This window comes from Trichechus manatus, unplaced genomic scaffold, assembly GCF_000243295.1.
Source record: "Trichechus manatus latirostris isolate Lorelei unplaced genomic scaffold, TriManLat1.0 scaffold00027, whole genome shotgun sequence".
In the NCBI taxonomy this organism is placed as follows: domain Eukaryota; kingdom Metazoa; phylum Chordata; class Mammalia; order Sirenia; family Trichechidae; genus Trichechus; species Trichechus manatus.
Window position 1 is genome coordinate 15,065,098 of NW_004443963.1, and position 15,640 is coordinate 15,080,737.

At 49.0% G+C, this 15,640-nt stretch overlaps 1 protein-coding gene across 1 annotated transcript in view; it reads left to right on the forward strand.

Annotated features, from left to right (window-relative positions):
* The window catches only part of NCF4 (neutrophil cytosolic factor 4), a 17,163-nt gene extending 6,125 nt beyond the window's left edge, over window positions 1–11,038 (forward strand). The window contains exons 3-10 of the mRNA XM_012554801.2: window positions 250–403; window positions 1,446–1,516; window positions 3,499–3,626; window positions 4,796–4,853; window positions 5,751–5,849; window positions 7,976–8,106; window positions 8,412–8,477; window positions 10,673–11,038. Of these exons, the coding sequence (XP_012410255.1) occupies window positions 250–403; window positions 1,446–1,516; window positions 3,499–3,626; window positions 4,796–4,853; window positions 5,751–5,849; window positions 7,976–8,106; window positions 8,412–8,477; window positions 10,673–10,868 (903 nt within the window). The 3' untranslated portion in view covers window positions 10,869–11,038. The remainder of the gene's footprint in view (window positions 1–249; window positions 404–1,445; window positions 1,517–3,498; window positions 3,627–4,795; window positions 4,854–5,750; window positions 5,850–7,975; window positions 8,107–8,411; window positions 8,478–10,672) is intronic.
* The last annotated feature ends 4,602 nt before the right edge of the window (window positions 11,039–15,640 follow it).

Below are 15,640 nucleotides of genomic sequence, written 5' to 3' on the forward strand. Positions count from 1 at the left end.
ACATCTTTGATTGTCACGACTTGTTACTGGCATCTAGTGGGTAGAGTCCAGGAATGCTGCTAAACACCCTATAGTGCACAGGACAGCCCCCTCAACAAAGAATTACTCATCCCCAATGTCAATAGCGCCGAGGCTGAGAAAGCCTCCTCCATCCCTAGAACCTCCGAACCCGCCCCCTTCTGACTCCTGAACCTCTGCCCTCTGTCTTTTGCCCCTGGCCTCTGAGGCCCTCTCCTCTGTCCTCTCTAGGTCTTTGTCATTGAGGTGAAGACGAAAGGGGGAGCCAAGTACCTCATCTACCGCCGCTACCGCCAGTTCTATGCCTTGCAGACCAAGCTGGAGGAGCGGTTCGGGCCAGAGAACAAGACCAGCCCCTTCACCTGCAGCCTCCCCACCCTCCCAGGTAGGCCGGCCAGCCCCCAGTCCGGCCACGGAGCTGGCTTCTGCTGCCCCCAGGACACAGCTGTGTCAGCCTCTCCTTCCAGCCCCGCCTGACACTGTTCCTTTCTTCTCTTTAGCCCCATGTGAACACATCTGTTTAGTCCATGGCCCTCCTCCTGGCAGTCACGGGCTGCCCGCCCCAGCTCTGTGGGTCACCCTGTGACCTTCACCTCTGGCACTCTGGCCTCACAGTCCTTAACCTCCTCAACTCTGGTGACCTTCATGGCCACCCTGCTTCAGCCGTCCCCCACCGAGGCCACAGTTTGGAGTATGTCAGCACTTGGCCTTGGTCCCTCAAAATAGGTGTTCTGTGTCTCCCGCTTTAAACACAGCGACCCATCTTCTAGCCCTCCTCACCTCCTGCCTTTTTTCAGAAGACCCTCTCTCTAGCTTCGCAGTGTCAGCTGCCACCAGACTCTGGTGGCCTCTCCTGTTCCCCAGGACACTGTAGGGGCATTGTACCTCAGCTTTAAGACAGCCCGGTGGCTTTCTTGCCTCCTTTTCCTTCCTCCCCAAAAAGGTCCTGTGTGCACCACCGACAGTTCTCACCTCTGCTTTCTCAGCTCCTGCCTGGACCCTGCTGCTTGATCCCTGCAGGAGAAAACCCCAAAGAGGTGTGGGCTTACTGCGGGGGGCGGATCTCAGCAGCGGCCCTCTGTGCCCTGCAGGCTGAGTACATTCACGGGTAATCACCCTTCCCCGAACCTCTCTTCTTCAAGCTCCAAACCCCATCTTCGGCTCCCTCTTACTTCTCTTTCTCAGCAAGTGAACGTGGTTCCTATTCCTTCATTCCCCACAAAGCAAACCAAAGCTGGCCCCCATGGCTCACCTCTCGTTCCCTCCCTCAGGGTTGATTTTGCTCACACCCGTCCATTCCTCCTTCCCTGGGTTGCAGGTGAAGGGGCATCTCTCCTGCTCCAAGCCAGCCTCTGCTCTAGGGCTGCTGCCTGGGTGGGCACCCCGAGCCTAGCTTCCAGAACGGCTCTTTCTTTGCCTCTCCTCAGCCAAAGTCTACATGGGTGTGAAGAAGGAGATAGCTGAGATGCGGATACCCGCCCTCAATGCCTACATGAAGGTATCATGGGGGCATGCCAGTCTCAGCACCTGGGAGGGCATGGGCTGTTGGGGGATGGCAGGTACCATCTTCAGGGAAGGGTTTTGGGAACTGGGGCTCCAAAGGTCCCCCGCTTTCAAATCCCTAAAGGCCTGGCGAGAAGAACAGGATGTGTTCTGAGGAATTCTGAATTTAAGGCTACCTTCATAGACGCTGCAGAGTTTCTAGAGCCCGGTGGGGCCACCTGCCAAGCCCTGCAAGGCACAGACTGCCCCCCACCCCGGAAATGCTGGGTTGGGCTTTGGGTGCTGCAACTTCAGAGGCACCCAGCCCCAGCAGAGAATCCACGGAGGCCCAGGAAACTCCATCTGCAGGAACTGGGAATACAGAGCCCGGGAAGGACCAGGCTGAGGGAGCTGGGTGAACTATTGTACGGGCAGGAGGCAGCTCAGAGCGGGGCTTAAGGGCATAGCTGACTGAGCCACGCTGCACCTGGGATTGAATCCCAGCTCTCACACTCAATAGCTTGCTGACTCTGAGCAAGCAGCTGTCACAGCGCCCCCATGAGGGAAGATACCACCAGTGCTGGAACCCACAGGGCGTCCCTCCCTGTCTTGAGTGCCCACTGTTGCTCAGAGCCCAGGACTTCTGCAGCTAATGAGGAGAGCAGGTCGGCCACCTCCTCTATCCCACCTCCACCCTCCTCCCATCTCCTCTGCAGTCCTTCTGGCCCTCCCGACCCTACTCGCGCTGGAGTCAGGATCTTTCACATTCTTGGAGCAGGTTCACAGTTTACAAAACATTTCCCCATCCTTTTCTCAATAGTTCCTAACTTTACTCCTGGGAGACCAGAGGTCTGTAGACATTGTCCCATTTCATAGGGGAGAAATCCAAGGCCTAGAGAGGATGGGCAACTTGCCCCAAATTACCCAGCCAGTCAACATCATAGCCAAGACTACAGAGACCGCTAGCTCCATGCTCTCCAGCCGTAAGCGCCAAAGAGGAGGTGGAGCCTTCAGCTGTCTATGAGGACGCCCCTGGGCAGTGAGGAGAGCTTCCCTCCCCAGCTTCTGGAAGCCTTAGCTTACATGCCTCTTGTGGTGGGGCACTCACCACCTCATGAGGAATGCTGTCCCTTTCTTGGATGGCTCTGATTGGTGGAAGGCCTTTCCTGACCACCTTCAATTGCTTCTTCCTCTGTGTCCCCATCTCATAAGGATGCGTACAATTTGTAAGTTGGAGAATACACAAGAGTGCCTAGCCAAGGCCTGTGAGAGTGACGAAAATCCAGCCTGTCCCCTGGTGAGGGGGTGTGTCAGCCCCCAAGTAACCAATGCAGTAGAGTGACGAGACTAGGGCTCGAGTTCCAACCCCACCACTTCCTAGCTCTGCTACCCTGGGCAAGACACACCCTGTCTGAGTCTCTGTATCTCCGTATCCTCAACTGTGAGATGAGATAAAGTATCAGGAAGCAGTTTTTAAGCTATAATACCACCAACTATTGTTAGTTTGAATTGTTTGGGGAACCCTCGATCCATTGTTGTCTCATCTTGAGCTAAGACATAAGCTTTGACAGCAGACGGCTCTGGGTGCCCCTAGCTTGGTTACTTACTAGCTGTGTGGCCTTGGGCAGTCCCCTTCACCTTTCTGACCCTAACTCCCAAGGTCATTCTGAGGTGGGCGAGGTAGCACACATGAGACACTTAGTGCCTGGTAGGGCCTTCACCACATCACACTACCTGCCATCGCATACATCATGGTTATTTCTGGAGACCTTTATGTCTTTTCCAAATGAACTGCTCAAGCCAGTTGTCCCCCTGTTGACCTTGGACCCAGGAGGAAAGCTTGGGAAATTTTACCTTCAACATGTCAAGATTTAAAAAATATACTTCTTGTTTGTGTTATTGGGCCTATGATGCCTTGGTAGGGAGAGGTGGACCAAAGTGAGCTGGGCTGGGATGCCTAGATCTTTCTGCTGACCACCTCACCCCACCCAAACGCAGAACCTGCTCAGCCTGCCCATCTCGGTGCTGATGGACGACGATGTCCGGATCTTCTTTTACCAGTCATCCTATGACTCGGAGCAGGTGCCCCAGGCGCTCCGCCGGCTCCGCCCACACACTCGGAAAGTGTAAGTGTACCAGCCCAGCCTCACCCTGCTAAGCCCTGGGCCAAGTCCTTGCAATGAGGCCTCTGTTGGAAAGGCACCTCTTTCCCTGGAAGGAGGGAAGGAGAACGGGTCTATTCTATTCCGGAACAATCCAAGATGGTTTAGCTAATTAGATGAGCTTGGAAAATCAAGAGTAGGGCCTGGAGGGGCAGAGGGAGGGCATGTCTTGATGCGTGTGACAGTAAGGACTGGATGATAGTGCTGGGACATTGGCCAGCGAGAGCTGGGTGCCACAGCAACCCCTTGGGATTGACCTCAGGGGTCTGGGTGCCTGGAGAGGATGGGTGTAGGGAGAGGAGGGAGGAGCCGCTGAATCTGCCATGAACATTCCCTGAGCCTCTCTCGGAATGCAGAGCGCCTGGTTTGCTTTTGTTCCACGAACGGCTGTGGCTCCTGCTGTATCACGCTGGCCCCTAGGGGCTGCTGTAAGCCCTTACTCCAAAGAACACGCTTCCGTTCCTGCCCCCTTTAAGCAAGCTGACGCAGGAAACACTGAAAATCTAAAACACTGTAAAACCAAGGTTTCTGCAGCTCAGAATTCCAGGAAAAGCAGGGAAAGTGTTCCCGAGCCCCTGACCTCCCTCCCAGCGGCTCCCTCTCCTTCCTCCAGGAAACATTTGTGGGCATCCCCTGGGCCTGGCAGTCTAAGGTGGCTGAGGCCAGGCAGGCTTTGACATCAAAGCAGAAGCCATTTTGAACACCAGGGCAGCTGTGGGGCCCTGAGCGAGTCACATAGACCTCCACCTCGAGGCTCAGTTTTGCTCAGCTGAAAAACTAGAACACTGTAATAACATTTACCTCAAAGGTTAGTTATGGAGAGTAGAAAATGTGAAGGGTTTAGCAAGTTATAGGCACAAAACAAATGTGTATCCCCCTCCCTACCGCCTTTCTGAGTCTCTGCTTTCTCGTCCATGAAGTGGGGATAGCAATTCCTGTCTCCTCGGTGGCTGTGAGAACTCTGTGTGGAGACAAGTATGACGTGCCCAGAGAAGCAGCTGTGGCTGAGTTTTTTAGCGTCTCCCCTCCCCTGCCTCTCTTTCCCCTATGAGGGTCTCCTCTGGGCAGAGAAGCAGGGGGCCAGGCCCTGACAGAATCGGGTGGGTTGACAGGCCCCTCTTCTCTCTCCACAGGAAGAGCGTCTCCCCACAAGGCCCCAGCTTTGACAACATGGCAGCACCGCGAGCAGAGGTACCCGACCCAGGCCAGGCCTCCTGGCCTTCCACCTCCTGGCCGCAGTCGCGGCTCTGCCAGTCAACCATTAGCCCCTCTATGCTGGGCCCAGCTGTGTGTCTAGGATGATGCTGGACGTTGGGGGTGGGGGCAGTAAGGGGCTAGAGCTCAGCCTCTGACACTGAGGGTCCCCCACCCCACCCCAGCTGAGTGACGGGAATGCGATACAAACACAGAGGCGAAGACAAGACGTCCACTCATGCATTCATGCGGCACGCTTTCACAGGCCTCCTCGGGGCCAGCCCCACCGCGCTGGGGACTGAAGCCTCAGAGATGAATCAGACAAGGGACCTGTCTCCAAGGAGCTCACAGTCCCCAGGGACACAGACTTACAAAGGGGCAGTTCAAAATGAATGTGGCCAGTGCCCCGGTAGACCACAGGAGGCCTCTAGGGAGGCTGGCGGGGAGAAGGGAGGGGAGGGCAGGGAAGGTACACAGTCTAGAGAGTTTGCATCCCTTCCCCTCTGGGCTGGAAAGAGCGCCATTCTGGAGTTAGGGAGACTTGGGTTCAAATCCCAGCTCCTCCACTAACAAATGGGGTGGCCTCGGTAAATCACTCATCCTAGCTGAACCTCAGTTTTGTTGTTGTTCGGTGCTGTTGAGTCAGTTCCGACTCATACTGTCCCCATGTACAACAGAACGAAACACTGCTCGGTCCTGTGCCATCCTCACAATCATGTTTCAGCCCATTGTTGCAGCCACTGTGTCAGTCCATCTCATTGAGGGTCTTCCTCTATTTCGCTGATCCTCTACCTTACCAAGCATGACGTCCTTCTCCAGGGACTGGTCCCTCTTTCCTAGTCTGTAAAACGGCTTGTTCCCTCCCTCCCTCCCTCCTCGCCCCGCTCCTCCTAGGCCCTGTTTGACTTCACTGGAAACAGCAAACTGGAGCTGAATTTCAAAGCCGGAGAAGTGATCTTCCTTCTCAGTCGAATCAACAAGGACTGGCTGGAGGTGAGGTGGACTTGAGCGTGGCTGAGGGCAGGGGCCAGGGAGGGTTGGCGAAGACTTTAGGGAACAGATAGTCCTGGAGGTACGGGGGTGGTGGTGGGATGGGAGTGGGAGTGGGGAACCTGAGGAAAGGTGTGTGGTGGGAGTGGAAGACTCCAGAGCTGATACACCTGCCTTCAGTTCTAATTCCAACAAACAGGGCACTTCAGGCAACTCTGTTAACCTACTGAGTTTAATTTCTTAGTCCGTAACACGGTTTCTCAGCCTTGGCACTACTGACCCGTGGGGCTGGATAATTCTTTGTTGTGGCGTGCTGTCCTGTGTATTATAGGATGTTTAGCAGCATCCCTGGTCTCCACCCACTAGATGCCAGTAGCAACTCCCCTCCTCAGTTTTATGAATCGAATATGTCTCCAGACATTCACTTCCTGTTGAGAACCGCTTGTTATAACGTGGGAGTAACATTATGTACCTTGCAGGCAGCGATATCCTGTTGTCGTTTAGTCGAATCCGACTCATAATGACCCTCTAGGACAGAGTAGAGCTGCCCCATAGGGTCTCCAAGGCTTTAATCTTTACAGAAGCAGACTGCCACATCTTTCTCCCGCAGAGTGGTTGGTGAGTTCAAATCGTCAACCTTTCGGTTAGCAGCTGAGAGTGCAACCAGTGCACCACCAGGGCCCCCTGTAGCCAGCAAGAAAGGATAGTAATTAAGAGCGAGAGCTCTGGGGTCTGCCTGTCTGGGGTCATAACCTAGCTCTGTTTTGAGCTAGCTTTCCAACCTTGGGAAACTTGCTCAACCCTGATTTCCTTTTCTGTAAACAGAGATAACACTGACTGTTTCTTCATAGGGTTTCTCTAAAGGTTAACGAAAAGAGGTGGAGGTGCAGGACTTGATCCATAGAAAGCGCTGGGTGCCTGGCATCAGGCTCATTGAGGGATGCAGACGAGACCCTCCACTGGAAGTTCTTGGAAGCTGGGGCCTGTCTCGTTTATTGCTTTGTCTACAATGACTTGGTGAAAGGAGATAAACAGATCAGCGATTGGGAGGCCCTGGGCCACTATCAGCCTCGTATTAGGGCCTATTGTTGTTAGCAAGATTCCTTTTCCTCAGTGCTCCTGGGACAAGTCCCCAGGCAGGGCTAGCCCCCAGGGGCCCTAAGGCCAATAGGAGAAGGGTCAGGTCCTTGGTGTACAGGGACTGGAGGGGAGCACGGGGCCATTGGCCTAGCCAACCCAAGGCAGTTTCGGTTTCACCCCAGTCCTGGAGCTCTGTCTCAGGAACTCAGCAGCTCTTATAGCGACCAAAGGGGTGTCTCTGGGTCATTCTTCAGAAACAGGAAATGTTTGTTGCCTTCTTGTTTCTGGAAAGTACTGTGTATCAGTATGCTGGTTAAGGAGAGGGGCAGGGGAGCGGGGAGAGGAACACTTTGAGCCTCAGTTTATACATCTGTACGATGGGGAGTAAATACTACATCTCCCATACGGTGGTTGTGAGGATTAAAAGAAAAAGTGCCCAGAGTACAACCAGAGCTGGGTTCTTGGTTGGGAGTTAGGAGAGAGGTCTGGGCTGGATAAATGGATTTCAGACTTCTTTGTCCAGAGTAGGTGATTGTGGTATCCGTGGAATGAATGAATGTGTTGGAACCATCAGCAGGCCCTCCCCCACCCCTCACTCTCCTTCTCTCCTGTTCAGTTTTCCCCGTTTACACCTACCCCATCTGACTCACTGTTCAGTTCATGGGTTTACCGGCATTGTCTGTCTCCCTCCTCGGAATGGAAGCCCCATGAGGGACGGGGACTTTCACCTTTGTTGTATGTCCAGAACTGCTACATAGCTGGTTCACATCAAGTCTTTGTCGAATGAATAAATGAATGAGTGAGAGAATGAATGAATGAAAAAGCTTTCTAGGTAAATTCTAGGTAAATTCAGATCTTGACCCATTTTATAACAAAAATGCAATTCTTGGGGTAAACAACTTGGGGAATTTGCTCATTTTTTTCCTGCCTCTACATAAGGGGACACAGACTTCCTCTGCCTTTCTCCATCAAAAGGGCCAGGCACCCCGAGGCACGGCCCTGCTGCCCCTCCACATGCCAACCGGGTGGTCCCTTCTCTTTTTCCTCAGGGCACTGTCCGGGGAACCACCGGCATTTTCCCGCTGTCCTTCGTGAAGATCCTCAAGGACTTCCCTGAGGAAGACGACCTCACCAACTGGCTGCGCTGCTACTACTATGAAGAGACAATCAGCACCATCAAGTTCGTGGCCTGCTGGGAGGGAGGGGCTGGTCCACCCTCCTGGCCCATCCCTCACTCTGCCCATCCCCCATCACTCCACCACACTCCTCCTGCCCATCCCCCCCCACCCCCCACCAGCTCTGAGACCCAAACTGAGTCTCACTTTGTTCCTCCCTCCCTTAAAAGCCCGCAGTGGCTCCCACTGTCCTCCGGATAAGCCATAATGCTAAAACAAGATGTGATGTCAAGGCCCAGCGTGGTGTGGCCAAGCCTGCCCCTCTACTTCTGACCTGACACCCCCTTGCCTCTGCTCGTTGCCCCCTTAGGGACATCGCGGTGGAGGAAGACCTTAGCAGCACTCCAACGTTCAAAGACCTGCTGGAGCTCATGAGGTAAGGCGGGCAGGGCTGGGGGCAGGGCCGGAGGGGTCAGATACCCTGGAGAAAAGAACAGAGGGAGAAATACAATTTATTAAGAGGCTACGTGTTTTGCATGGCGACCCCATGTGTTACAGAGTAGAACTGCATCATAGAGTTTTCTTTCCAAAAGCATATCACCAGGCCATTCTTTCGTGGCACCACTGAGTGGGTTTGAACCACCAACTTTTAAGTCAGTAGTCGAGTGCAAACTGTGCCACTGACGAGTTGCCATGAGTCAGAATCCACCTGAAAGCAACAAGTTTGGTTTTTTTCTGGTTTAGGTGTTTTGCATCTATTTTGCATTCTTGTTTTATCCACACTCCAGCCCTGCTGGGTAGGTTTCATCATCCCCATTAGAGACTAGCTGAGGAGCGTGGAGCTGACAAGAGATAAAAGGACTTAGTTAAGTCACGCAGTTTGTGGTGTAGATTTGCAGCCAGAGCCAAAGTCTCTTCAGCTGAAAACCTTGGGCTTGGTCCCTCTGCCAGCGGGGTACTCACGACCTCCCAAGATCAGCTCGGTATTGGACAGTTATGTTACAAAATGGAAATAGCATTGTTCCATTTCTGACTATAAAAGTAATATGCACTCAGCAAGGTAGTTAAGAGCTCGGCTGCTAACCAAAAGGCTGGCAGTTAAATCCACCAGCCACTTCTTGGAAACCCTATGGGGCAGTTCCACTATGTCCTATAGGGTCACTATGAGTCAGAATTGACTTGATGGCAACGGGTTTGGTTTGGACTCATTATAAAAACAGAATGTCAGAAATCCCAGAAAAGTATAAAGAAGTGAGATCACACCATATTTTTACTTTTATTATCTGATGTTCATTCAGATGTCTTCAGTGTGCATATACAGATATTACTTTAGTTGGCTGCCAGGTACCAGCCTGTGCCTGTACTGGAATTAATGCAGCCATCCCCTTTTGTTGGCCACTTAGGTTAGCTTCCATTTTTTTTACTACTCTAAAGAATACTGAAGTCCCTGCGTGGTACAAATGGTGAACACACTCAGCTGTTAATCTAAGGTTGGAGGTTCAAATCTGCTCAGGGGCATCTCAGAAGGCCTGGTGATCTACTTCTAAAAAATCAGCCACTGAGAAACCCTATGGAGCACAGTTCTCCTCTGATACACATAGAGTTACCATGAGTCAGAGTCGACTCAACAGCAACTGGATTTTTTTTTTTTTAAATAAATAATGCTATGATGACCATCTTTGTTCAGAAATTTGGTAACTTGTCTGATTATTTCCTTAGGATAATGTTCTAGAAGTGGAATTTGGGGATCAAAGGATTTGCAAGGATGTTAGGCTTCTGATCCATTTTGCCAACTTACTTATAGGAAGGTTGGATTGATTTTTACTTTTTCTAGCCAATATAACAATGCCGGTCTTCCTGCGCCACACGTTAGACAGTTACAGTCCTTAAAATAATTCTCCCCAATACCTGCACACAGGTATCTCCCATGGGGGTTTATTCTGCTCCGCTCTGTAGGGACCCAGCCAAACCTATTTCGACAGTTCCTAGATCTTCAGCACATTTATATACATTTCAGGCTGTGCTACTAATTTGTTGAGAAAGGTCCTTCTCCTTTTTAAGCCTCACTTTCCCCATCTGTACAATGGGAGGTTGGACTACTCAGACACTAAGGCCTGACCTTCTCTGATTCTTACATCCAGGCCCTAGAACTCTTTCTCTGCCCCCACACTTAGGCCCAAATTCCCTGGCTTCTCTTCTTTTCTTTCTTTTTTTTTAATTGTTGTAGTTTAAGTGAAGTTTACATTTCAAGTTAGTCTCCCATACAAAAATTTATACATACATTGTTATGTGACTCTAATTGCTCTCCCCATACTGTGACAGCACACTCCTCCTTTCCACCCCGGATTCCCCATGTCCATTCAACCAGCTTCTAACCCTCTCTGCCTTCCCATCTCACCTCCGGACAGAAGCTGCCCGTTTAGTCTCTTGTATCTACTTGAGCTAAGAGGCGCACTCCTCACGAGTGTCACTTTATGTCCCACAGTCCAGTCCAATCCCTGTCTGAAGAGTTGGCCTTGGAAATTGTTTTAGTTCTGGGCTGATAGAGAATCCGGGGCCATGCTTTCTGGGGTCCCTCCAGTCTGCTCTTGACCTTTGATTAACCCTATCTCCCTGACATTTCCCACCTAGGCGGGAGTTCCAGAGGGAGGACATCGCCCTGAATTACCGGGACGCGGGGGGAGATATGGTTCGGCTGCTATCGGACGAGGATGTGGAGCTCATGGTGAGGCAGGCCCGAGGCCTCCCTTCCCAGAAACGCCTCTTCCCCTGGAAGCTGCACGTCACCCAGAAGGACGACTACAGGGTCTACAACACCGTCCCCTGAGCGAAGGTGCCCCTGGGACACCTGGAAGAGAGACTTCAGGACCTCCAGGAAAGCCTGGGAGCAGGGTACAGACATCCTGGTCCAAGTCTCACGGCCCCACTGGGCTTGGCTCTCTCTTGTACTCTCTCTGTTTCCACACTTTATCTCTGAAATAAACCATTTTGACTCAAAGGCAAGGTTGAGGAAAGCAGTGTCTTTTGAGGGAAGAAAGGAGAGGAAGTAAAATACCACTGAATGAGCATCAACAAGATCCATTTACAAGCAGAAGGGGATTCCAGGCTTTAGGTCTCTAATCCAGCCATCCTATTCCCCTGTCCTATCAACATATGTGGAGAAACCCACAGGATACTCCTGCCCCTGCTGACTGCTTCCCTTTTGCCCCTTTTCCCTCCCACAGCTCCCCTTTTCCTGGAATTCACCACCTCTCTCACAGAAATAATTCACTCCCAGGTGCCCTCTGATGTCATGCCAATGCCAATTCTCCGGCTGTGTGATGAGTATCAGGAGTTTTTCTTCTGCCTTCCCATCTCTGCTGCTCTGTGGAGGGGAGGAGGAGACTTGAGTCTTCATATTGGTTGTTTCTGCTATAAGAAAGGGGTTGGGGGGAGGACTCTGGTCTCATCCAGTAGGAGAGAGAAGCAAAATTATGTGATTTTCTATAAGCCCTAGCTTCTTCTCTCCTAATTTATAAAAATTTAAACAAGTGGAACTTCCAAAACGATAGTATAAGGAAAGTATGGGACCCTCTCCTCAGAAAAACAGCCATTTAACTGGTAAAAAAAAACCCAACAATTTAAAGTCTTTGGAAACAATCCTATGGGTATACAGCAGATGGAGAAACATTTGTTCAAGAAAATCTATTACATCTCAGTATGAAAAACGAGAGTCTATGGCATTTGAGCCCCAACATGCTCCCATCCCTTACCCCCAACTCTATGTGAGGGAAACTCTAAGTGCTCTACTCTGGGTAGATGTGGCCAAGAAAATGGGGCTCCCTCTCCCCTCAGCTCCTAGTCTAGGGCTAATGATTTAAGCTGGCAGGGGCAGGTTGACAGTATCTCTTATCTGTCACAGCCCTGTGTTGTGGAAATGCCATTCTAGGCAATCATGTCTAGCTCCCAGGAGTATGCTCTGTCCCAGGTGTGACAGGTCAATAATTGCCTTTGCCCGAGCTCACTCATAGGGAGGGGTTCCACACTGGGAGGGGCAAGATGAGAAGATCTGAGGCTGCCATTCCTCAAGAACCCACACATAGAACAACCTATCTATGGTGTAGTGAGCCAGAGATTCTGACCAGAGGGACAGACAGACCATAGGATGGCTTTGCCTGAGGGGAGTGGCTTTCTTTGGAATGAAGCCTAAAAAAGTTCATGCCTAGGGATGTTATAAAAAAATAATAATTAGTGGAGCTCTTGGTGGCCAGAAACTAAGAGGGGGCTGGTAGCTCCATGCTATTAGTAGCAACAAGTGGAATGGCAGGCCATCCAGAAATTTAACAGAGAGAACCAGGGAAAGAGAAGCCAAGAATAGCCCTCCTGAGATCACACTCATCTCTAGGGGTCTGGAAGACTGTGTGTATGCTAAGCTGTATCACTCAGGAGCAATCAGAGTAGAACATGGAGGTAGACTTGAAAGCATTCCCTGAGCCATGCACGGATTCATCAGCAGTGCAGAAGACTTACTGGATCAAGGGACTTAAGCTAACTTCTGACAAAATACTGGCAGAACAATGAACTACTCTGACCCAGAGAGGACTTGCAGGAAGTCCTCAAGCTTAAAAATAGAATCACACTCATCCTCGTGGTCTGGAAGACTGTGTGCCTGCCCAAGACTGCTCCTTCTCAGGAACCAATGAAATGAAAAATTCATTAGAGGGGCACAACAGTAGATTTGAGTTGGCAGAAGAAAGAATTTGCAAACTTGAAGCTAGGTCAATAGAGATTATGCAATCTGAAGAAAAAAAATGAAGAAAAATTAACAGAGTCTCAGAGAAATGCAGACATCATTAAGTACACTGTGGGGATATATGCCACTTAAACATGGCTGCACTATTGACAACTGCAGCCCCCACAGGCCTCTATGCTGCACAGCATGTTGAGACTTGTCTCCAACATGTTGAGACTTGTCACAACTTGTTTTCCCAAACCTATTGTCCCTTTACCGATTGGCTTGTTTACCTGAATTCCTTCTCCCTTGCCCGCACCCAAAGCCCATTGTTCTGTTATTTGCTTCACTGCTTGCTGTATTGACTATAAATAAACTCCTGGGACTGAAGCTGGGGTCGACTCCTCAGAGTGACCCTCCTGGCCCCACTTCTCTGTAAGAGTTGTGTTTGGTTACGGTCTCCGCCGTCCCAACAACCGTCGCCGCTGCGACAGTACACCAACATACATGTGTTAGGGGTACCAAAAAGAGGAGAAAGTGACAGAAAAATATTTGAAGGAATAATGACTGAAAACTTCCCCAAATGTTATGAAAAATACCAATCTATACATCCAAAAAGCTCAATAATCTCCAAGTGGAATAAATGCAAAGAGATCCACACTCAGACACATCATGATCAAAAGGTTGAAAGTCAAAGAAAAAAATAAAATCTTGAAAACAGCAAGAGGAAAATGATTCATCAGGTACAAGGGAATCCGAATGAGACTGACAGGTGACTTCTTCTCAGAAACAACTGAGACCAGAAGGCTGTGGAATGACATATTCAAAGTATTATTATTTTTTTAATAAAAAACAGCCTGTCAACCAACAATCCTATATAGAAAGCTATATTTAAAAAATAAAGGCAAAATAAAAACATACTCAGATAAAGAAAACCTGAGAGAATTCATCACTAAGCAGACTTACCTTACAAAAAACATTAAAAGAAGTTCTTCAGGATGAAAGAAAGTCACACCAGACAGTAATTCGAATCTACACAAAAAAAAATCAAAGAACACCAATACAGGTAATTATGTAGGAGCCCTGGTGGCACAATGGTTAAGTGCTTGGCTGCTAACCAAAAAGCCAGTCGTTGGAACCCACTAGCCACTCTGTGGGAGAAAAGACATGGAAAGCTGCTCACATAAAGATTATAGCCCAGAAAACCCTATGGGGCAGTTCTACTCTGTCCTATACGGTCATTGTGTGTCAGAATTGACTTGATGGCACACAAGAGCAACGACAACATGTAGGTAATGATAAAAGACAATACAATTATGTGTTTCTTTTTATTTTCTCTCATAACTGATTTAAAAAGCAATTGCATAAAACAACATCTATAAAATACCATTTAGAAGCAAAAGTAAAACAGCAGTCAACTTACTATTTATTTCTTTAGGTTCAGGATATGAGATGCTGTTGCAGCTCATGCGTGTTTTTGCTTATCTTCTGGCTCGTCTCATTGGCATACAACAGTAGCCAGGTCTTCAGCCCCAGCAACCCTTGTGGATTCTCCTCCAGCTTCTCCAACTGCTGGGTCAGGTGCATATTTAGCTTCATGACAAAGGGCGCCAGCTTCACCTGTAGGTCACTTCTATTGGAGGCTTGCAGGTTATGAGAGCCTGACATAGTTTCAGTCTGTCCTCGTGGTTCCTGTTTGTCCTTGCTTCCCCCAATTCATATCCATCTTCTATTCCTGACTACCTGCCCATTGGACCAGATACAGATTCAACAGTGTCACATAAATGTGATGCAATTAAGGAAGATCAAACCCTCAAAACAGATCTCATTATATCTTTCCTAGTGATTCTGCTTCTTATATCAAACTCTGACCAATACATGTGCATATAAATTCTAACAAACACTGTCAGAACAAATAATTATAGCATCTAATTTTTAGGGTTTAAAAAAAAGGACAGAATTAAGACACAAGAATGTATGTTGGCGGAGGTGGTTCTAAGGTGTTCTGAGGTGTTAATGCTAGTCAGAAGGAGCGTTAAAAAATGTTTAACATCCGACTTTGCCAAATTAAATATAAATATATTGGTAAAATTTCAAAGAAAGTCATTGAAAGAATAGAAGTAGAGCATATACGTTCCCTAGTATTTAGAGAAAAATGGATAATGACAAAGAAAATCAATTAAAAAGAGCCAAGAAAACAGAAAAAAAATAGTATTTAAAAGGTAAGTTGGTAAAAACAAGTCAAAATATACTGATAATCTTGATACTGTAAGCATATATAGACTCAATGTATCAATGAAAAGATTGACAGATTTAATTTCAAAAAAAAAAAAATAAACCACCCTAACATCATGAAACATAAGAACATGGAAATATTGAAAGTAGAAGTATAGAAAAAGATATTCCTGACAATAACTAACCAAAAGACAGCTGGGGGATCTCTACAGACTCACAGTCTACTTTTATGTAAACTTGTCACCAAAACTCACTTGGTGGCAATCCTTGATTCTGAACTGGGTAGTTATGCTTACCGGCTACACTTGCCTCTGTTGTTCCCTAGGTTTTGTTGCTAATCTTGTGATTTTCGACTTTAGGCATGACTGAAGTAGGAAAATGTCAAAATATAGATTTAAAAGCTTCTGCTGATAATGAAGCTGTTGAAATTGCATCAGTGGATTTGCTAAGATGTTATCTGATGGAAACGTTGGCCCTGATCAGTTAACAGTGGAATGAAACCACTCTGCACAGTGGCTGATGAGGGCATACCAATTGGTTCCACCTTGTTGACTGTTCTTGGTGTACTTAGTGCTGCAGGTACACACAGTGGGTATTTGGCAGTAACTGGAAAAAGCCAACGTCCGCCATCTTTAAAAGGTGTATGCAATTTA